At 44.3% G+C, this 19,152-nt stretch overlaps 1 protein-coding gene across 12 annotated transcripts in view; it reads right to left on the bottom strand.

The window, feature by feature from the left end:
* wnk1b (WNK lysine deficient protein kinase 1b) overlaps window positions 1-19,152 on the bottom strand; it is a 189,365-nt gene that overhangs the window by 95,995 nt on the left and 74,218 nt on the right. For all 12 annotated transcript variants that reach the window (XM_048549635.2, XM_048549630.2, XM_048549632.2 and 9 more), the window contains exons 5-7: window positions 6,088-6,176; window positions 4,693-4,912; window positions 4,043-4,382 (exon numbers count right to left, since the gene is read on the bottom strand). In XM_048549635.2, coding sequence (XP_048405592.2) covers window positions 4,043-4,382; window positions 4,693-4,912; window positions 6,088-6,176 — 649 coding nt within the window. The remainder of the gene's footprint in view (window positions 1-4,042; window positions 4,383-4,692; window positions 4,913-6,087; window positions 6,177-19,152) is intronic.

Below are 19,152 nucleotides of genomic sequence, written 5' to 3'. Positions count from 1 at the left end.
ATTTACCACATCCACTGCTCTGTCTTCATCCACGTGTTTGGTCACCTCTTCAAGGAATTGTGAAGCATGATCTACCCATCACAAATCCATGCTGACTATCACAAACCAAACTGTGCTTATCCAAGTGATCATAAATCCTATCTCCCACAGCCCTTTCCAATAATTTTCCCACCGTGAAGAAAGACTAACAGGCCTGTACTTTCCAGACTTATCCCTATTGCCTTTTTTGAACTAGGGAATGACGTCTGACATTCTCCAATCTTCCAGCACTGTACCCGAGGACAGTGAGGATGAAAAGATCATAGCAATCTCTTTCCTCGCTTTCCATAGAATCCTTGGATAAATCCCATTAGGCCCAGGGGACTTATCCATCCTTCTTAATATTCTTAGCACTTCTTCCTTACTAACACTGACCGCCTCTAACCTACCAGCTTATTTCACACTGTCCTCCCCTACAACTAAGTTTAAGACGGGTTAAGCAGGTTTTAGGTTTCTTTCACAGCTTCTCTCCCCTCAAGTTATTTCATCAATGACACTGGCAGGAGAGATATGACTAGCCTCAGAACAACCATAAGAGGATACAATGAATTGTAAAAAGCAACTGCAGGTGTCAAACAGTCCCTGTTTTTCCAGAAGTTGATTACGCTCCATTAAGCCTACTCCACCATTCAACATGATCAAGGCTGATCCTCTTTCTCAACACTATTTGCTTGCTCTCTCCCCATAACCCTCGACAACTTTCACTTCTAGATATTTATTTAATAAACATATTTAGTGGCTTGCTCTCCACAGCTCTGTGTGAGAGAATTCCACAGGATTATCACCTCAGTGAAAAGATTTTCTCATCACTGTCTAAAATGGCCTACTGTGTAACCTGGGTCTATTCTAGATCCCCTGGCCAGGAGAAATAATGTCAGCTGCATTCAGTCTATCTAGCTGTATTGCAATTTTTGTGCTTTAATACAACTTCCTCTCATTCTGAACTCCAGTGAATAAAAGGTCCAGTCTACCCAAAGTCTCCTCCTAAGAGGAATCGGTCATCCCAGGAATCAGTCTTGTAACTAATTTTAATCAACTTGTTTGGACATGCTCTGACACACCTCCAGGACAGCAGGGACCCGAACTTTGATCTCTGGTCTAAAGATAGGGTCATTGCTACTGTGTCACAAGCGTGAGAAGAAATTAAGGTATAGTGAAAGGGTTAAAGGGAAGTCCGAAAGCAAGGCGGGGGGGAGGAGGAGAAGGGAGGGCAGGAGGACATATGACTTATAAATCCTAGCACAGACCAGCTGGGCCAAATTAAATGCTGTAAATCTTAAGTGCTTGATTTTGCTTCAGTACCAGAATTACCATAAATAGATTTACCAATTCAACTCTCCCATCTAAGGGGTTTAGAGAAATAATTATTCCAAGCATAACAGGTTTCCATATGTTGCAAATACTGATAACCATAATTTAGCAGACAGATGGTCCAAGTGAAAGCTTTTACTACTAAAGGAAGCTGAACAGTGGATTTAATGGCACCATTAATTAAAAAGTTTATTTCCTCTTAAGTATTTATTTTCCATGGCATTTGCTAAATACAAGAGGTCAGAATTATTAGGCTGTGTACGCTATTAAGCTGTACCTGTAAGGTTACTATTTATGACCGCATGTCCTGACACCCCTATCTGGCAAATCAAGATCTGGCTTCAAAGGATACAAGTCCCTGTAGCTCTGCTAAACGTTGCAAGTCCATATACAATTATTATGCAACAGTCCTGGCATAGCCAGTCCTAGGAATGTCCAGCAGAGATTGAGAGTCCACCTTCTCCTGGATACGCTATGGAGCAACCTCGAGCATGAAACGTTTCTCAGAACCATTCATTTTTGCAACATCACCACCTAAACAGTCAAACAGCTGGAATACAAGCAGCTGAATGCAGAATTGTTGTGTCGCCTTTCCGGAGGTGCCAAAACATAACTTGGGCTCTCTGCATCACTTCTGCCTCAATTTTTTATTTTCCTCCTCCTTCAGCTTCAACTAACTGCCTTATATAACATTCAAAGCTACAGGCTTAGGGCATAAAGTGAGACTAGCATAGCAGCACATTTTCAGTGGTATAGACTTGGTGGGCCAAAAGGCCTTTTCTTAACTCCATGATTTTTTTGTTTTTAAACTTTTCTATGAAGTGACTTCAGCCTTCCCAAAAGGCTTTCAGTATTTATGCTCCCTACTCTAAAATTCCATTTTAATTATACCTTCGGTTTTAAAACTTAATTTGGTGTTCATCTGCTTTTCTGTTACCAATGGTACAGCACATCTATGTATGTCCAAACTTGTATCCAGAGCTATACAAATAGACAAGACCATGAATATTGATTCCAAACGCACACTTTGTTTAATCTTCACAAAACAGAACTCAATTGTTTCAACCTAAAGTGCCCACATTCTAAGTTTCAGCAACGGAGTTGAAGTTGAGAGGTTCGAGGCAAATTAGAATATAAATACCAACCTTAAGAAAAAAATTCTGTGAACATAACCATCTCTGCTAATATTCAGTTTGTCCAAAATGCTGGGTGTTAGCAGCCTCTCCACTACAGTGGGTTTAAGTTAGAGTCATACAGCATGGAAACTGGCCATTCTGCCCAACTCGTCAATGCGGACCAGGATTCCTCAACTGAACTAGTCCTGCTTGCCTGTATTTGGCCCATATCCTCTAAACCTTTCTTATCCATGTACCTGTCCAAATGATTTAAATGTTGTAACTGCAGCTGTCTCTACCATTTCATCTGCAAGCTCATTCCATATATGCACTAACCTATATGAAAAGGTGCCTTAAATCTTTCCCCTCTCAGCTTAAATCTATGCCCTCTAGTTTTGGACTTCCCTACTCTGAGGAGTTAAGTTAGTCAATAACACATGGAAAGGACACAACATCAATCTCGCTTGGTGTTGGAATTTTCAAAACCACTGTGGGAATATTTTTGCGAAGAGGTATGATATGAAATAAATAGAAAAACGAGTAGTGCTATCATCTATGCTAAGTCCAGTAAGTTGTAAAAAAAGGTTTCTGGGCTCAAAGAACAAAGAGATTCTTCAAAAAATCTATAAAAGAGAATTCTTTACTTTGTGTGGGAGAGGCAAGTCACTGATTCTACAAGGGTTTTATTATTGTTAGATAGGACAAGAATTTTGATTGTTAACCCAAATCCAGTGACAAACGATAAGACATGAACTAACTAAAACAAGACTTGAAAAATATGTGAAACAGAATTTCACCACTCTGCAGCAGTATCTTGAAATTGTTTTTTGTCAATAAAATGATTTCCAACATGTATGGCCAACATTTTAAACTTGGAGAGGAAAAAATTAATTTATACTAAAACATGAAAGCACATTAAAAAGCAAGTGATTTCTTAAAATGTTAATACCTCTAGGTAACTACACCACAAAGAAGTCAAACAAAATTTATTTTACCGTGTCTTTCTATCTCTCAATTTCCACCCTCAAAATCAATCCCTGATTCTTTTACAGCCTCGTGGAGCATGAAAACAGAAATCAATTCTCTCCCACATGGAAGAAGGCAAAAACCACCACCACAATTTTTGACCAACTCCACAATATTTTGAACTCACTGAGCTCAACTATTTTAAGCGGTAGTCTCGGCTCCTGTGTCTTTATTTTCAAAGAAGTGGTGTTAGTGAGGAGTCTTACACCTCCTCTCACCACATTCTTAAATTTTCTTTACTTGTTCCATTAACACCACCTCATCATCTTTGTTTTGCATCCTCCATGTTATCACAAACCTTCCGTTTTGTTCCTTCCTTCCCAGTTCAAAACTGTTATATCTCAAGTTTTGATTAAAAGATCACCTATTTTTACTCCCTCCATAGCTGCACCCAGGCCTGTATCCAACTGTCTGGGCAAATTTATTAATGATGATACTTGGCAGAGACAGTAACACTTCTTTCATCAGGGATATAAAATTCAATTTAATATAAAGATTTCTTTAAATTGCAAAGGAAGAGTTATTGCCTAGTTTCATTGTGAACAACATACATGTAACAGAGTTTCCAGCTGCCTGGTACTGCAAACGATGTTGATCTGCTTCAGGCTCTTCTGGTTCAACTTGAGTTGGCAGAGCTCCAGTAAGGGCAGAAGGAAGTGCCGTGGCAGATAACTGGGAAGGATGTCCCCCTCCAGTTTGAGAGATACTGGCTCCTTGTTGAGTTTTCTGGTGCTGCAATGAATCATGCTTCTTCTGCTGTTCCTCTAACTTTTCCTGTTTTTCTCTTACCAACTGGCGCTGTTCTCGTTTCCGTTTGATCAGAGATACACGATCTTTAATGGCTTTAGCCATGGTCTTGTGATCTCCTTCAGATACAAATCCAGATTCCACCTGAATAAAGCACAATACCAGACTAAGTCAAAAGTGTATCACATTTTCCATTTAGAGCAAATTAAGACACTGTAGTATACTCTGAAGTTTGAGGATAAGAGATTGTTTTTGGTATGTTTCTCTTGTGTAGGCTATCCATCTTGCAAAAAAATGGTGCATGGGTAAAATGATTTCACTTTGTTGGTGAGAAGTGAAAAATACACGTTGCAGTTTCCAAAATCTCAAACTCTTGTGCACACTGTGATCAGAAATGTAGATGGGATTCCAATTCTAGCACAGAAGATAGGCTTGCAATTACACAACAACTTACCATTTCCTGAGCCACATCCTCCGGAACATCTCTTTCCAAGTCAAATGAGAATTCTATGGCTTCATTATCCTTATACTTTCCTTTAAGTTTCTTAATATCTTCAATTCGTAGCCAAAGCTTAATTGCAAGCTTTTCTCCATCATCTTCTTCTGCCAACTCTACACGAACACCAGTATCTTCCTGAAAGAAGGCATGGCTCAATAGGTCCTTGATTGCATACCTAAACCAAATTCAAGCACCAAGCAAGTAAGTTTTTATTGTATTCATTAAAACTAATGTTGTTGTTGGAGAACTTGGTTCTCTGCTTAATTGAAACAGCAGCAACAATCTAGCAGTTCTGAACAGTCAGATCAGACTCAGAATATTAATTCTATTTCTCTCTTCACAGATGCTGCCAGATCTGTTGAGTTTCTCATTTGCTGTTTCTCCTTCAACACTGAGTAAACACATTAGTATACTTCTCAACCTGGTGTTCCATAAAACTCCCTCCACTAACATGCCTCCGCATTTACAATTGTAGTATAGGAGCTTTTTCTGGAGTGACTACACTTATTTCCAACATCAATGATCCTGTTATCTCTTAAAAGATATTGCCAAACAGGAACAAAATTGGGTATTCTCTGATTTCGTTCTGTTCATGGCCCTACGAGTCAGTAGACTAAGGAGATTTTCAAGCCATTTCTGGATTGGACTGAATTAATGTCCTGGAGGTCAAATGCTTACCAAAGTAATTCATTTAAAATACAGCAAACTCCATTTTAACTAGCACCTTATGAACTGGTACACTCAAACCTGACAAAAATGACATACCTCATATACTGAGAGTTTAGTGTAGAGATTGCGATCTCTACTGTCTTCATGTTGTCAGCTGAGGGAGTGAGTGAGAAGGCTCTCCGCCAGTAAGTTTTATTTAAGGCAAACTTATACTTTATTTGCAGCATAAATTACTTAAATAACATTAAGTGAAGTGCATACCTCCTGCATTATGTTTTTATTATTTAGTATGTCTTTTTACATTGATTATGTGGACCTCTTGATCAACCCGAATATTTGATCAATCAGGATACTCCTGGTCCCACATGTGCCTGTAAATAAACAAACCTGTCTTCTACAAACAAGATGGCTTGAAACTTTTTCATTTTTCACAACATCTTTATCCCCTGATTTTGAAAGGAGCATCATAATTCAGTTTGAAACCTCACTGGAACAACTGCCAAAACTGCTTCAGGCAGTAGTAAATTCCAGTAATTTTTTTTAACTTGACAACATAAACTGCTTTTGGAAATAACTGACATCACCTCAGAAACCTAACCTTTTAGACAACTGCAAGATTTAGATGAGCAATTCAATTTTAAATCCCACATCATTTTAAACAGAAGTTATATAGATAGTCACCGTTCATCTTTATTCTGGCGAATACATCCTTCAATTATTTCTTTAACTTCAGGGATTGCTACCTTGTCAAAGCTGGCTGGTTTCACACCCTAAGGAGCAAAGAGAATAAAACATTAAACATAAAAGCTGAAAATCTGCAATTAAGATGGAAAATGTTTGGAATATACACAAGATTATGTCAGCACTGAAAACAGAAGTATGGATTGGTTTTTGGGTACAAACTTGCATTGCAATGGATATAACCCAAAAAGCTAATCTGCGATCAATGTTAACTTTACCAGATATGGATTATCAAAATATGTTTTAAAACAAAAAGACCAGTTAGACAATTACCAAAGCTAGTGTCTTTGCATACAGAAAGACAAAAGGGTGTTAAATTATCAGTAAGAATGAAGATAATAATCATGGTAATGTGTACTTTTTGAAGTGAACTTGCAGCTCAGTAATATAATTGGGCATAACAAGGAAAACAAGAATTATATGAAAATGAGTTGAGAATAACTAATGTTACATTTGTTCAAAAACAAAGGATAAGAATGTTATTAGCTAAATTAATGTAATTTCTGCAGAAGATAAACTGCACCTCGGAGAAAATGAGTGAACATTTGAGGATATATGCATCCTGCTCAATGTTTAGCATCAGTGCACGTAACTTGCAGAACACATCAGGAGTCCTGGCAAATAGGGAATGAATGTAGTACAACTCAGTTCCATCCATACAAGCAAGTTCTATTCCCTGTGAGACAATTTTCTATAATGAAGATAAAAGTCTACAGCTGTGCATTAAACCATGCATTTTTGTTTTTTATTTCAGTTAATGAAACACTGTTCCATAAATGGTTGAATAACACATTCACGTATGGCTCAATACAAAAGTCTATTACTGATGTACCGGTTATGTAGTGAAATACCCCAGTCCAAGATTTGAAAAAAACAAGAGACCAATGGAGAAGCAGCTTATTCAAAGTTAGTGCAAAGGAAGGCCTACATACATGCACAAGACCAGAACTCTTACTCAAGTAACAATGAAGGTAGCTGCAGCAATTTTACACGGATGTTGCATGCATGTTCTTTTATTCCCCCACCTAACCTGTGCTTAAAAAGATGTATGAGAGACAAATGCACATTTCTGGTCACTCGATTAAAGGGTTTTCAGCAGAGACTGAGCTCCATTTAGCCATCTTTAGATTAGATTCCCTACAGCTTGCAAACAGGCCCTTCAGCCCAACAAGTCCAAACCGCCCCTTGAAGCATCCCACCCAGACCCACGTCCAGTAACCCACACACCCCTGAACGCTAGGGGCAATTTAGCATGGCCGATCCATCTAGCCTGCACACCTTTGGACTGTGGGAGGAAGCTGGAGCACCCGGAGGAAACCCACGCAGACGCGGGGAGAATGTGCAAACTCCACACAGACAGACAGTTACTTGAGGCTGGAATCAAACCGGGTTCCTGGCGCTGGGAGGCTGCAGTGCTAACCACTGAGCCACCGTGCCGCCCCATATCAATATTAATCTCAAACTGGATGTCCCTTTCATAATCTCTGCTGCCCTGTCTTCATTGTTTATCCACACTATTCTTGAAGTTGTCAAATTGTATCCTTTTCGTTCTGAAGTGACGCCTTCAAAAGCTTTCACCTGGTTAGAAGTGGTGCATATCGAACTGAAACAAGGCAATATGCTTCACACAACAGGGACACCTTCCAAGGTCAAGGTGAGAAAGCAATATGGACCACCTTTAAGAGGATCCAAACAAAAACTTGTTGTTGTAACAAAAACCTAATCCAAACTCCAAGATCTGCAACGAGAAGAATTGAATCCCTACCCCAATTTATATCCAAAAATCTTAGGTTAACTCTGAATGAGCTAAAAAGTTCCTCGTAAAAATGGATTGTCCATGTTCTGAACCAGGAGACAGTTTTGCCAAATGAAACAACACTTAGTGTAATTTTTTCAAGGACGGATGGGGACGGGGTGATGGCTGCACCAAAGTTGCATGCTTTATGCTGAATTTTCACTACTTTCCTTGGCATTGGCAGATAATAAATTTACTCTTCCTGATTCAAGAAACCTGCATTGTTGACTTTATATTGCTCGTGAACAAAGTTTTTTTTAAACACTGGAGCAGTGTAAACATGTGCAAATAACAACCTTTGTTGTGACCAACTGAAGAGGTTGAACAGAGGGAAGCTGGTTCAATCCACATCTGGTTGTAACAAAGCTCTTACCCAATTCCTTCCTGAATGCCACCACAGCAAGTCATAATCCTGCTCAATTTATGCCGAAGTGATGAATTAATTTCCCAATTTTGGCACCAAGCTCCCCAAAATTTGCTACACACAAGAACTGCTGCAGCACCACATGGCATGAGAGTCTCCAATTCTTCAACTCTACTTCAGATCCCCACCAATATGCATTCTAAGCTGGACAGCTGCATGTGCACGCAGTCACTCCCTTGGTCCATGCACAGCAATTGGCTTGCCAACGTGGATCATAGAAGTGACATTTGAGTCTGAATTTCCACCACATCCAAACTTCAGAGATCTGCACAGGAAAAAAAACTGAGGGATTGCTGCCCTCCACTCCACATCTAATAAAGTTACACAAGATGATCTTGGGATTTAACACACACACACACACACACACACACACACACACACACACACACACACACACACAGAGAGAAATAGGCCATACAACCCCTCCCCTTATCTACTCTCAAAAATCTTTGATTTACTCATCTAACAAAAATCTAACTACCTCAGCAATTTAATAAAATCTGAAACCCAAGTAGAAATTGTTGGGAAAAAACTCAGATTTGGCAGCATCTGTGGGCAGAAAGCAGAGTTTATATTTTTATTCTGCAGATTAACTTGGTTTTATCTTCATAGATGCCGCCAGGCTTGCTAAGTTTCACCAGCAATTTCTATTTTTGTTTTACATTTACATTCTTCACTAAGGAAGATCAAAACTACACACACTAATGAGAAACAGGCTCAACATCCTGTATTACTGAAACAATATACTTTTATGATTAGTCCCTCCTGTAACAAAGGATAATATTCCATTAGACTTCATAATTTTTGGCTGTACCTGCATACTAGCCTTTTACTAGGAGCAATGTTTCTCAACCAATCAGACAAAGCGAAAGTGACCTAGGTGGGGGGCCATAGTTTCAAAACTGAGAAATCTGACGAAAAGCACTGAGATAACAATGAAGATATTAACTGTTTATACAAACAGTTGCTACTCAGTTGAGGTGGTTCAAACTGAGATATGGTTTGGAGAGCATAATTCGGGTGAACAGTAAGGGCCTGTAGACTCAAAATTCCATGGCAAGAGGTGGGATATTCAAATGATGTCATTGCTGCACTGGCACAGAGATGGCACACAACATACCGTTCAAGGTAAGATTTTGCAATTTTTGCTGTTCCTTTTGAATGCTTCCGCTGTCTTTTCTAAGCCCTAGCTTTGTGAATATGCCATTATGCTTACAACAGCTTGCAAGATATTGCTGTAAGAATCTTATATCAATACAATCATATCTTTTTTAATCCACCCTATGACTTTCACCATGTTATGATGAACATTAACACTTCACTCACCACACTATTTTTCTTCACAAGCATTGCACAACTAAATAAATCAATTCAAGCCCCTACACTGACCAATTTTACTCAATGAATTCCATTCCACCATGTTACAATGAATCAAAACAGAGGGTGTGGTGCCAATCTGAGAAGATCAACACATTTTTACAAGCAAAAAATAATACAACAGGGAACTAGTTATTTAGCTCTGAGGGTAAAGCTAACCAGATGATGCTCAGGTGCTAACTTTGCTTCCAATTTCATTTTTTTTTTAAATCACAGATCCTTTTAAAGGCATAAACATTGAGACCCACATTTGTTGGTCAAAACTGTCTTGTTCTAGAGAATTTTCACTTTTGGATCAGAAATACATATTTTTTAAAATTGTCTTTTTTCCTTACATTTATACACACAGACACAAACAATATTCTCTCAAGGACCAACTGTCTTATTTCATGCCAACATTTTCAAACCAGCCCTGTAATTCTCCCATATTAGCACACATGAAAAGCAACTTTGCACATAATGCCGTAAAATCTAAAAGATTATGGTAATATACGTGAAGTTGGTCTTCATATAAAAACTTTCTACATTTTCATTCAAGGGGAGCCAGTTGAAAATGCTGGCTGGAATGATGTCTTTTAATATAACTGGTGTGTACATTTATTTTTTGACAGGTGTTATAGGTCCCAAGAATGAAAATGAGCAAGGACTTTCAGTTTCACATCTTCAGACCTCTTCAATGTTTCCAAAAGGCTTCCAGTCAAGCAGAAACAGAAGCCTGCCAACAGAAAGTATGACAACTACATTGTGAATTCTCAGTGGAAATGAGAACAGACTTACTCCATTATGTTTTATATACAAAGAAATAAGGGACAGGAACAAAGAACAAAGAAAATTACAGCACAGGAACAGGCCATTCAGCTCTCTAAGCCTGCACCAACATGCTGCCTGTCACAACTAAAACCTCTTGCCCTTCCTGTATCGCTCTATTCCCATCCTATTCGTGTGTTTGTCAAAACACCTCTTAAAGTCAGTATCGTATCTGATTCCACGACCTCCACGGCAGTGAATTCCAGGCACCCACCACCCTCAGTTTAAAAAAAACTTGCTTTGTAAATCACGTTTAAACCTCGCCCCTCACACCTTAAACCTGGATGTGAGTATGCTCGCTGAGCTGGAAGGTTAGTTTTTACACGTTTCGTCACCATTCCAGATAACATCAGCGAGCCTCCGACGAAGCGCTGGTGTTAAGTGCTGCTTTCGATGTATCTGTTTAGGTTTCCTTGGGTTGGTGATGTCATTTCCTGTTTTTCCCCCACTTAGGGGATGGTAGATTGGCTCCAAATCAATCTACCATCCCCTACAAAAAAGAACAAGAAATGACATCACCAATGCAAGGAAACCTAAACAGATACATTGAAAGCGGGACATAACACCAGCGCTTCGTCGGAGGCTCACTGATGATGTTATCTAGAATGGTGATGAAACATCTGGGAACAAACCTTCAAGCTCAGTGAACCAGCTTACATCTGGAACAAAATAAAGACCCACTCTCTTGTGGACCGAAAGGAGGAGAGTGCTGGGTTGGAGGTGAAAGGAAGATGTCGGGTTGGCTGTGCACCCTTGCAACCGGTGGATCTGAATGCTGGCTTCGGCCTAACGCTGGTTCAGTGGAGCAGCCAACCTGCAACGATGGCTGCGGCAAGTGCTCGTGCCCCAGTTCAGGGGGTCCGGAACACCATCCGTGTTTCCATAAAGAAGGTGGATGAAGGTGCACCTGTGGACCGCACCTTCTTCGTGAAGAGGGTCCTGTTGGACTGTTGCGGGTTCGCTGCTGCGGACATTTACTGCCTGCAGGATTTCCCCGGAGGAGGTTTTTACGATGTAACCTTCAGGAGTGCCAAGCTTTGCGAGCGCTTCCTGGAGGATTTCAAGGAGAAAGGAGGTGAGGGTCCCCTCTCTGTATTGACCACTGTCCCGCTGTTCGTGATGCCAGTGCAGAGGAGCCGTATGGTGACTGTACACATGTACAATCCGCATGTGCCAGCAGTTGATGTCCTGACCTTCCTTGGAAGGTACGTGAAGGTGGAAGGGGCCCTAACCGACATCATGGACCCCTTTGGCATCTGGACAGTAAGAAGCAGGTCAAGGTGACACTGAGGATGGGCGCGGACGGGAACATCGTACACCCACCGTCCAGCTTCGTGATCGGCGGGAGCAAGGGCTACCTGACCGACGCAGGGCAACCTAAAGTCTGCCATGCCTGCGGTAGGTCAGGTCACGTGGCGGCCGACTGCAAAGTCACCATCTGCAGGAACTGCAGGGAGGAGGGACACCTTGCAAAGGACTGCCCACAAGAAAAAAGCTGCAACCTTTGCAGGGAAGCGGGCCACCTCTATAGGGTATGCCCGCGGCGGGGGAACCACCTACACCCAGGTCACCGGCAGGGGCAATGCAGGGCCAGCCCCCCCACCGGAGGAGAGGAAGGGATCAGGGCCCTGCAAGGACCCCACTAATGTGCAGGAGGGCCAGGTCGTGCAGGAGGCCCAGCCCTGCAGGATGGGACCGAGGCCAGCAAAGCGCCCCTCCAGGCTCCGCTCCCCTCCGACAACCCAGAGTCGATGGACGCGGCGACAGGCGACCCAGGGGAGTGGACGACGGTCCGGAAAGTGAGGAGGAAGGCGTGTTGGCGGGCCCAGGAACCGCAACCATCAGGCGGGAAGAGGCAGCTACAGGGGGGCTATAAGAGCTCCTCTGACGAGGGAGATTTGGAGGAGGCCCGCCCAAAGCAGAAGCTAAAGATCTCAAGGGAGAAGGAAAGCAGCACCCCGCTTCCAGGTGACGGGAGGCATCCTGAGGCTCCCTCCGACACCCAGTCACATGCCAATGAGGCCCTGGAGGGCCCCCCAGAACTTCCAGGCGGGAAGGAAGAAACAGCGCGTCACGAGCCTGACCCAGAGCCGGACTCTCCTGCCTCCGTACCCCCGATGGGGGGGGATGCCACCCGGAAGGCAGCATGGACGGTTTCCTGAGCCCGGAGAGCATCCAGCACTTAGCCCGGGCAATGGGCATGAAGGGACAGATGGAGGGGCTGGACCTTGGACTTGGGGAGGGTACTGCGGTCACTGCCCACAATGGGGGAGCATTAACGTGCGCAGCGTCAAGTCCACCGCAAGATGTGTGTCCACATTGGCCTACTTGACCACCGTCAAGGCAGACCTCCTGTTTCAGCAGGAGTGCAAGATACCGCACCTCAGCAGGTACGGGAAATGGTCCGGCGCCTGGACCTGTGGGCCTTCAATCTGGTCGGGGGGTAACGACTGTCGCTCCTCGGGCCTGGCTATTCTGCTGCGGGGACGCAACTTCACCATCTCTCAAGTTCAGGTGGTGGTGGGGGGTGCCTCCTAGTGGCTGACGTCACCTACAGGAACGCTCCCCTGAGGCTGATCAACATGTCCGCCCCAGCGGTACGGAGTGAGCGGTTGGCCGTCCTGCAGCGGCTTCCCACCCCTGCTGGCTACATCCAGGCCGGTCATCCGACGAGGCAGAGACTTCAACTGCATCATCGATGCAGATGCAAGATCCAGTGTGGGGACAGCGTGTGGGGGGAGTCAACTGGACGTCACGTCCAGATTCCTGATGGGCACGGTGAAGGACGCCAAACTGCTCGACGCCTTAAGCACCCCTGCAGACGGAGCGCAGCAGAGGTACACCTGGTCACGGCCAGACGGGTCTATTCGCTCAAGGACAGACTTCCTGTTTGTGTCACGGACGTTCTCGGTCAGGTCCACCGGCGTCGAGCCGGTGTTCTTCTCTGACCACTGCCTCCTGCTGGCCGACTGTCACTTACAGGACGACCAGCCGGCCGGCAAGGGGACATGGAAGCTCAACACGACTCTGTTGACCCCAGAGAACGTTGAGGAGCTTAAGAGGGAGTATGCTGGTTGGAGAACTGTGAAACCCCTCTGAGTCTCCGGGTGACTGGTGGGAGACGGTGAAGGAGAACATCAAGAGGTTCTTTGTCCTCAAGGGTGTTCGGAAGGCGAGAAAGAGGCGGGGAAAGCTGTCGTGACTCCAGAAAAGGGTGCAGAGCCTGCTCCTTCTGCAGTTGATGGGGGTCGATGTCACGGAGGACCTCCGCGAGGTGAGGGGCCAACAAGCCTCGCTCTTTGCCACGGAGGCCTCCAGGATCATCTTCCGGTCCAGGGTCCGCTCCGTGGAGCAGGACAAGACGTACTCACGTTTCTTCTTTCAGAAGGTGCACAAAGAGACCTCTGTGCTTAGCCGGCTGAAGGAGGACGATGGCTCGGTGACATCGTCTCGGCCCGATATTTTGAGGATCAGCAGATCCTTCTATGCCGGACTGTACGACACGAAGCCCACGGACAGCACGGCTTCCGAGTCGTTCCTGTCGTCTATCACGGAGGTCTTAGACGACGGCACGAGGGAGTGGCTGGACCGGCCGATATCCCTGGACGAGCTGACCAGAGCCCTCAACTCCTTAGAGGAATAAGACTCCCGGGAGCGACGGCTTACTGATCGAGCTGTATTCCGCTCTGTGGGACCTGCTGGAGGTGTACGATGGTGCGCTTCGGGCAGGGGAAATGTGCAAGTCCATGAGGAAGGGCATCATCACAATCATTTACAAGAGGAAGGGGGAAGAGGGAAGAAATTCAGAATTGGCGTCCCATTTCACTATTTTACGTGGACTACAAAATCCTGGCCAAGGTCATAGCCAACCAGGTCAGGTCTGTCCTGGAGTCGGTGATTCACCCTGACCAAACCTGTGCTGTGCCTGGCAGGAAGATCACTGAGAGCCTCGCGCTCATCAGGGATACGATCGCCTACGTGCAGGACAGGCGGGTGGACACCTGCCTTGTCAGCCTGGACCAGGAGAAGGCCTTCGACAGGGTGTCTCATGCTTACATGAGGGATGTCCTCTCCAAATTGGGGTTTGGGGAGGGCATCCGCAATTGGATCCGGCTGCTCTACACAAACATCGTTAGCGCAGTCTCGATCAATGGGTGGGCATCGGACAGTTTTCCCGTCAGATCTGGAGTCAGGCAGGGCTGCCCGCGCTCTCCTGCCTTGTTCGTGTGCTGTGTGGAGCCCGTCGCCGCATCCATCAGGAAGGACGTGAGCCTCAAGGGCATGACTATCCCAGGCAGCGGAGGACTTTAGGTCAAGACCTCCCTGTACATGGACGACGTCGCCGTCTTCTGCACCGAACGTCGGTCGGTGAGTAGGCTGTTGGACATCTGCGGCCAGTTTGAACTGGCCTCGGGTGCCAAAGTCAATAGGGGTAAGAGCAAGGCCATGTTCTTCGGGAACTGGGACGACCACTCCTTCATCCCCTTCACCATCAGGACAGACTACTTGAAGGTGCTGGGAGTTTGGTTCAGTGGAGCTGGGGCATGCACAAAGACTTGGGAGGAGCGTATCACCAAACTGAAGCAGAAGCTGGGCAGGTGGACGCTCCGGTCCCTCTCCATCGCGGGTAAGAACCTGGTTGTCAGGTGCGAGGGGCTTTCGGTACTCTTGTATGTGGCGCACGCCTGGCCTATTCCCTGGACCTGCGCCGCTGCAGTCACCCGGGCCATCTTCCACTTCATTTGGGGGTCGAGGATGGACCGGGTCCGCAGAGACACAATGTACAAAGACCTGGGAAATGGGGGAAGGGCGTACCGAACGCCACCCTCGCCCTGACGGCTACGTTTGTGTGCAGCTGCATCAAGCTGTGTGTAGATCCTCAGTACGCAAACACCAAGTGTCACTACTTACTGAGGTTCTACCTGTCCCCGGTGTTGCCAAGGATGGGCCTGGCCTCATTGCCGCGGAACGCTCAGAGTAGTTGGACCATCCCGTACCACCTGTCCTTCGTGGAGAAATTTTTGAAAGGAAACATCTTTGACCACAAGGCCATCAGGCAGTGGTCAGCACGTAGTATCCTCGAGACCCTTCGGGAAAAAGAGAGGGTGGATCCTGTCGTGTGGTTCCCCACGCAGACTGCCAAAGTCGTTTGGCAGAATGCCTCATCACCAGAACTTTCAAACAAGCACAAGGACATGGCTTGGCTGGCGGTGAGAGGGGCTCTGCCCGTGAGATCCTTTACGCATGCCCGGAATCTCTGCGCCATCGCACGCTGCCCTCCAGGCGGCTGCGGGGGGGGGAGGGGGGGGACGAGACTGTCGATCACCTCCTTCTGGAGTGTGCCTATGCGCAGGAGGTCTGGAGGGGGATGCAGTGGTATTTGTCAAGGTTCGTCCCGAACAGCTCCGTGACGTGGGACTCCGTGCTCTATGGGCTGTTTCCCGGGACACACACCGAGACCAACATCAACTGCGCCTGGAGGACCATCAATGCGGTGAAAGACACTCTTTGGTCTGCCCGCAACTTGCTGGTCTGCCAGCTGAAAGAACTGACCCCGACTGAGTGTTGCAGACTGGCGCACTCCAAGGTCCAGGACTACGCGCTGAGGGATGCACTAAAGCTTGGGGCAGCCGCCGCCAAGGCGCGGTGGGGAAAGACCACCGTATGAACACCACCCCCGTCCAGAATGGAAAAAAGGGCCCTATCTGGTAACTGAGCCCAGCTGGCGCCTTCCCCAACTGGTCAGGGGGCCAACAGGGACCGTGCGGAGTGACGACTGCCGGGGTATTTTCTTTGCTTTGTTTTTTTCTTTTTTTTTCCTTTAGTTGGTGTACGCACCTCCTGGGTAACCCGGAGCGGCTTGCATGACTGGGTAGGTGTATAAATGTGTTTCATTTTTTGTACATCTTATGAATAAAGTATATTTTTTCAAATAAAAAAAAGTGACGAAACGTCTGAAAACTAACCTTCCAGCTCAGCGAGCAAACTCACATCCAGAACCTCAACCTGAGCTACAAATCTTCTCAAAACTCGCTGGCACCCTAAACCTATGGTTCCTTGTAACTGACTCTTCCACCCTGTGGAAAAAGCTTCGGACTGTCCACTCTGTCCAAATGTGGAAAAACATTCACCACTGCTGGAATGTCACCTCACAATGTGGAGGCGCATTTGGAACCAAAGCATGCTTACCTCAGGATAACTTTATAACTTCCAACAACTCTCATCAGCGACGAAAACTCAATGAAAAGATGTGTTTTGTTTTGATGAATACTGGCGCCAGTGCTCCCTCCAGCAGAGTTGCAAATGCCCATTACACCTGCTCCAGTTTAAAAAAAAAGTACCTAAATATCAAAATTTCATTTTCTAGCATTACAATGAAAGACTGTCTTGTAATACTGAAGTTCAGCCCACTACCTGATTGAAAAATATCCAAGCTATATCCATACTTCAAGTAGATAATTCAAAAGATTTCTTGAGAAGTGGAATTTAGATAGGACTTAGGACTCGCTCGCCATGTCAAAGGAGATAAAAGCTCGAGGAAGTTTTATGGTTCAGTGTATACCCAAACATATGCACACAGCAAGTTCAGAAGAATTCAGTGTTTTCAATGTGTATGTTTCAAGAATGGACTGGATTGGAAATATACTGTTGGTCTTGTATGGTGATAGGGTGGAGGTAGTGATCAGCAAAAGCTTCCCTTAGCCTTGAATGACCTGATGCCATGAGACTTTACGGTATCCATTTAAGACACAAAGGGCAACTCTCTCCCAACTGTATACCATTGTGTGGCCACATCTAGTTGATCTGCCCTGCCAGCATACCCAGACATGGCAATGGCAATATGTAGAACATTGTCTGTAAAACATGATTCTTTCACAGTGATTGCACCAGTCTAGCTGCTCAATTAGTCTGAGCACAGCTCTCCTAATGTTGGAAATTAGTGAGGTAACATTATTTAATTTCCTAGTTGCAGACAAGAAGAGTGAAACTGAGGTAAGTACAAGTGCACAAAAACTCCACATAAAAATTGCAATGGTGCCTTTGAAATGAAATCCGAGTTTTGCATCAGAGCTGGAAGGTTTAGCACAGACTTCTTTCCAATCCTCAACTATCTCCTGCGACAAACAAATAGCAATGGTCATAAACCCAACTACTTTATAGTTTCACAACAAAAATAAAGGAACTTGGAAACAAATATAGTTAATCAAATCTCTTAATTGATCAAGTGACTTTTCAGTTGATGCAGATACAAGTCGCTGTAACTTATACAAAGATGTGCAACAGTGGAGTTCTATTTGTTTGTTAAATGTTATGCCTATCCTCAAATGACATTGGAGGTAATCTACCAATCATGATGTTTCGTCCATGAACTTAATATTGTATTACATGTCAGACAAACATCACACTTTAGCAAGAATCTATCTCCTCAGTACAAGAGGGCAACGATATAGATGCATATGTTGGCCAAGTAAACATAGTGTGTTTGGAGACAACATTTACAATTTGATGTGATTTTCCTACAGAAGGTGAATTGTTTAAAAGGACTTGTTATTTGGGGCTACCACAAACTACAACTACAGTATCTCCAAAATGCATCAGAAAAGTGACCTTTTTGATCATGAACGTACAGTAACTTTTGCTGCATTTCTAATAAGCAGAGCTCAGAGCCATTACAAAAGATTTTCAGTTTCCAGTTTTGGAATCACATGTCCACACAATACAGTACAGGATATTGTAGCAATGAATTTACTTCCCACTTTGATGTCATACATCCTTCCTTTCAATGTCATACTTCTAATTTCGTATTGATTAGTTAATTTAAAATGTTTTGTAAAGCAAAGTGCTTAGGTGATTGACAACTTTACAGGTTAACGAAGTGAAAAGGGAAGGAATGGCATTGAATACATGAAGCATCTTTTGAAGAGATTGCCAAGCAATTCTAATCAAGTGTAATCACTGTGGTAATGCAAGGAAATGCAACAATCAATTTGATACTTAGCAAGATTCTACAAATAAAACCAACAACTTTCAATTAAAGATAGCAATTTTATCACATCCTTCTGATTAATGTGGTGATACTGCTGATACAATGGACACAAAATTTGAGCTTCTATGTGGCACTACATAGTAGGAAGATTCAAGGTTCAATTGACAAATTCAGACAGTCATTGTGTCAGTACATCTCAGGAGGTCTTTCTGCCCAACAAGTCCATGCTAACTGCCCGATAAGCCAGTGGGCCCCATTTTCCACTCCATTCCTGTAACCTACAAGTTTCTTTTCTTCAAGTGCCTGTCCAATTTCTATTTCACACAGTCTCAAATCCCACCACACCTGCAGGCATTTAGTTCCAAGTCATTCCTCACGACGACGTAAGATTTCTTCATATCCCTCCTGCATCTCTTGCATAAAACTTGATAACTATGTCCCCTGATCCTTGTACAATCAGTTAATGGGAATTGCTTTGCCTGATTATCTTATAAAACTCATTCTTTAAGAAATCACCTTTTAATCTGTTTGGAAAAGAAAAACCCAGCTTTTCTAACCTAACCATATGGATAAAAATCTTTATTCCATTACCATTCCGGTAAATCTTCACTAAAC

The sequence above is a fragment of the Stegostoma tigrinum genome, chromosome 18 (genome assembly GCF_030684315.1).
Source record: "Stegostoma tigrinum isolate sSteTig4 chromosome 18, sSteTig4.hap1, whole genome shotgun sequence".
Classification (NCBI taxonomy): domain Eukaryota; kingdom Metazoa; phylum Chordata; class Chondrichthyes; order Orectolobiformes; family Stegostomatidae; genus Stegostoma; species Stegostoma tigrinum.
The sequence above is the reverse complement of the archived record's forward strand: the minus strand, read 5'-3'. Positions and strand labels throughout refer to the sequence as shown.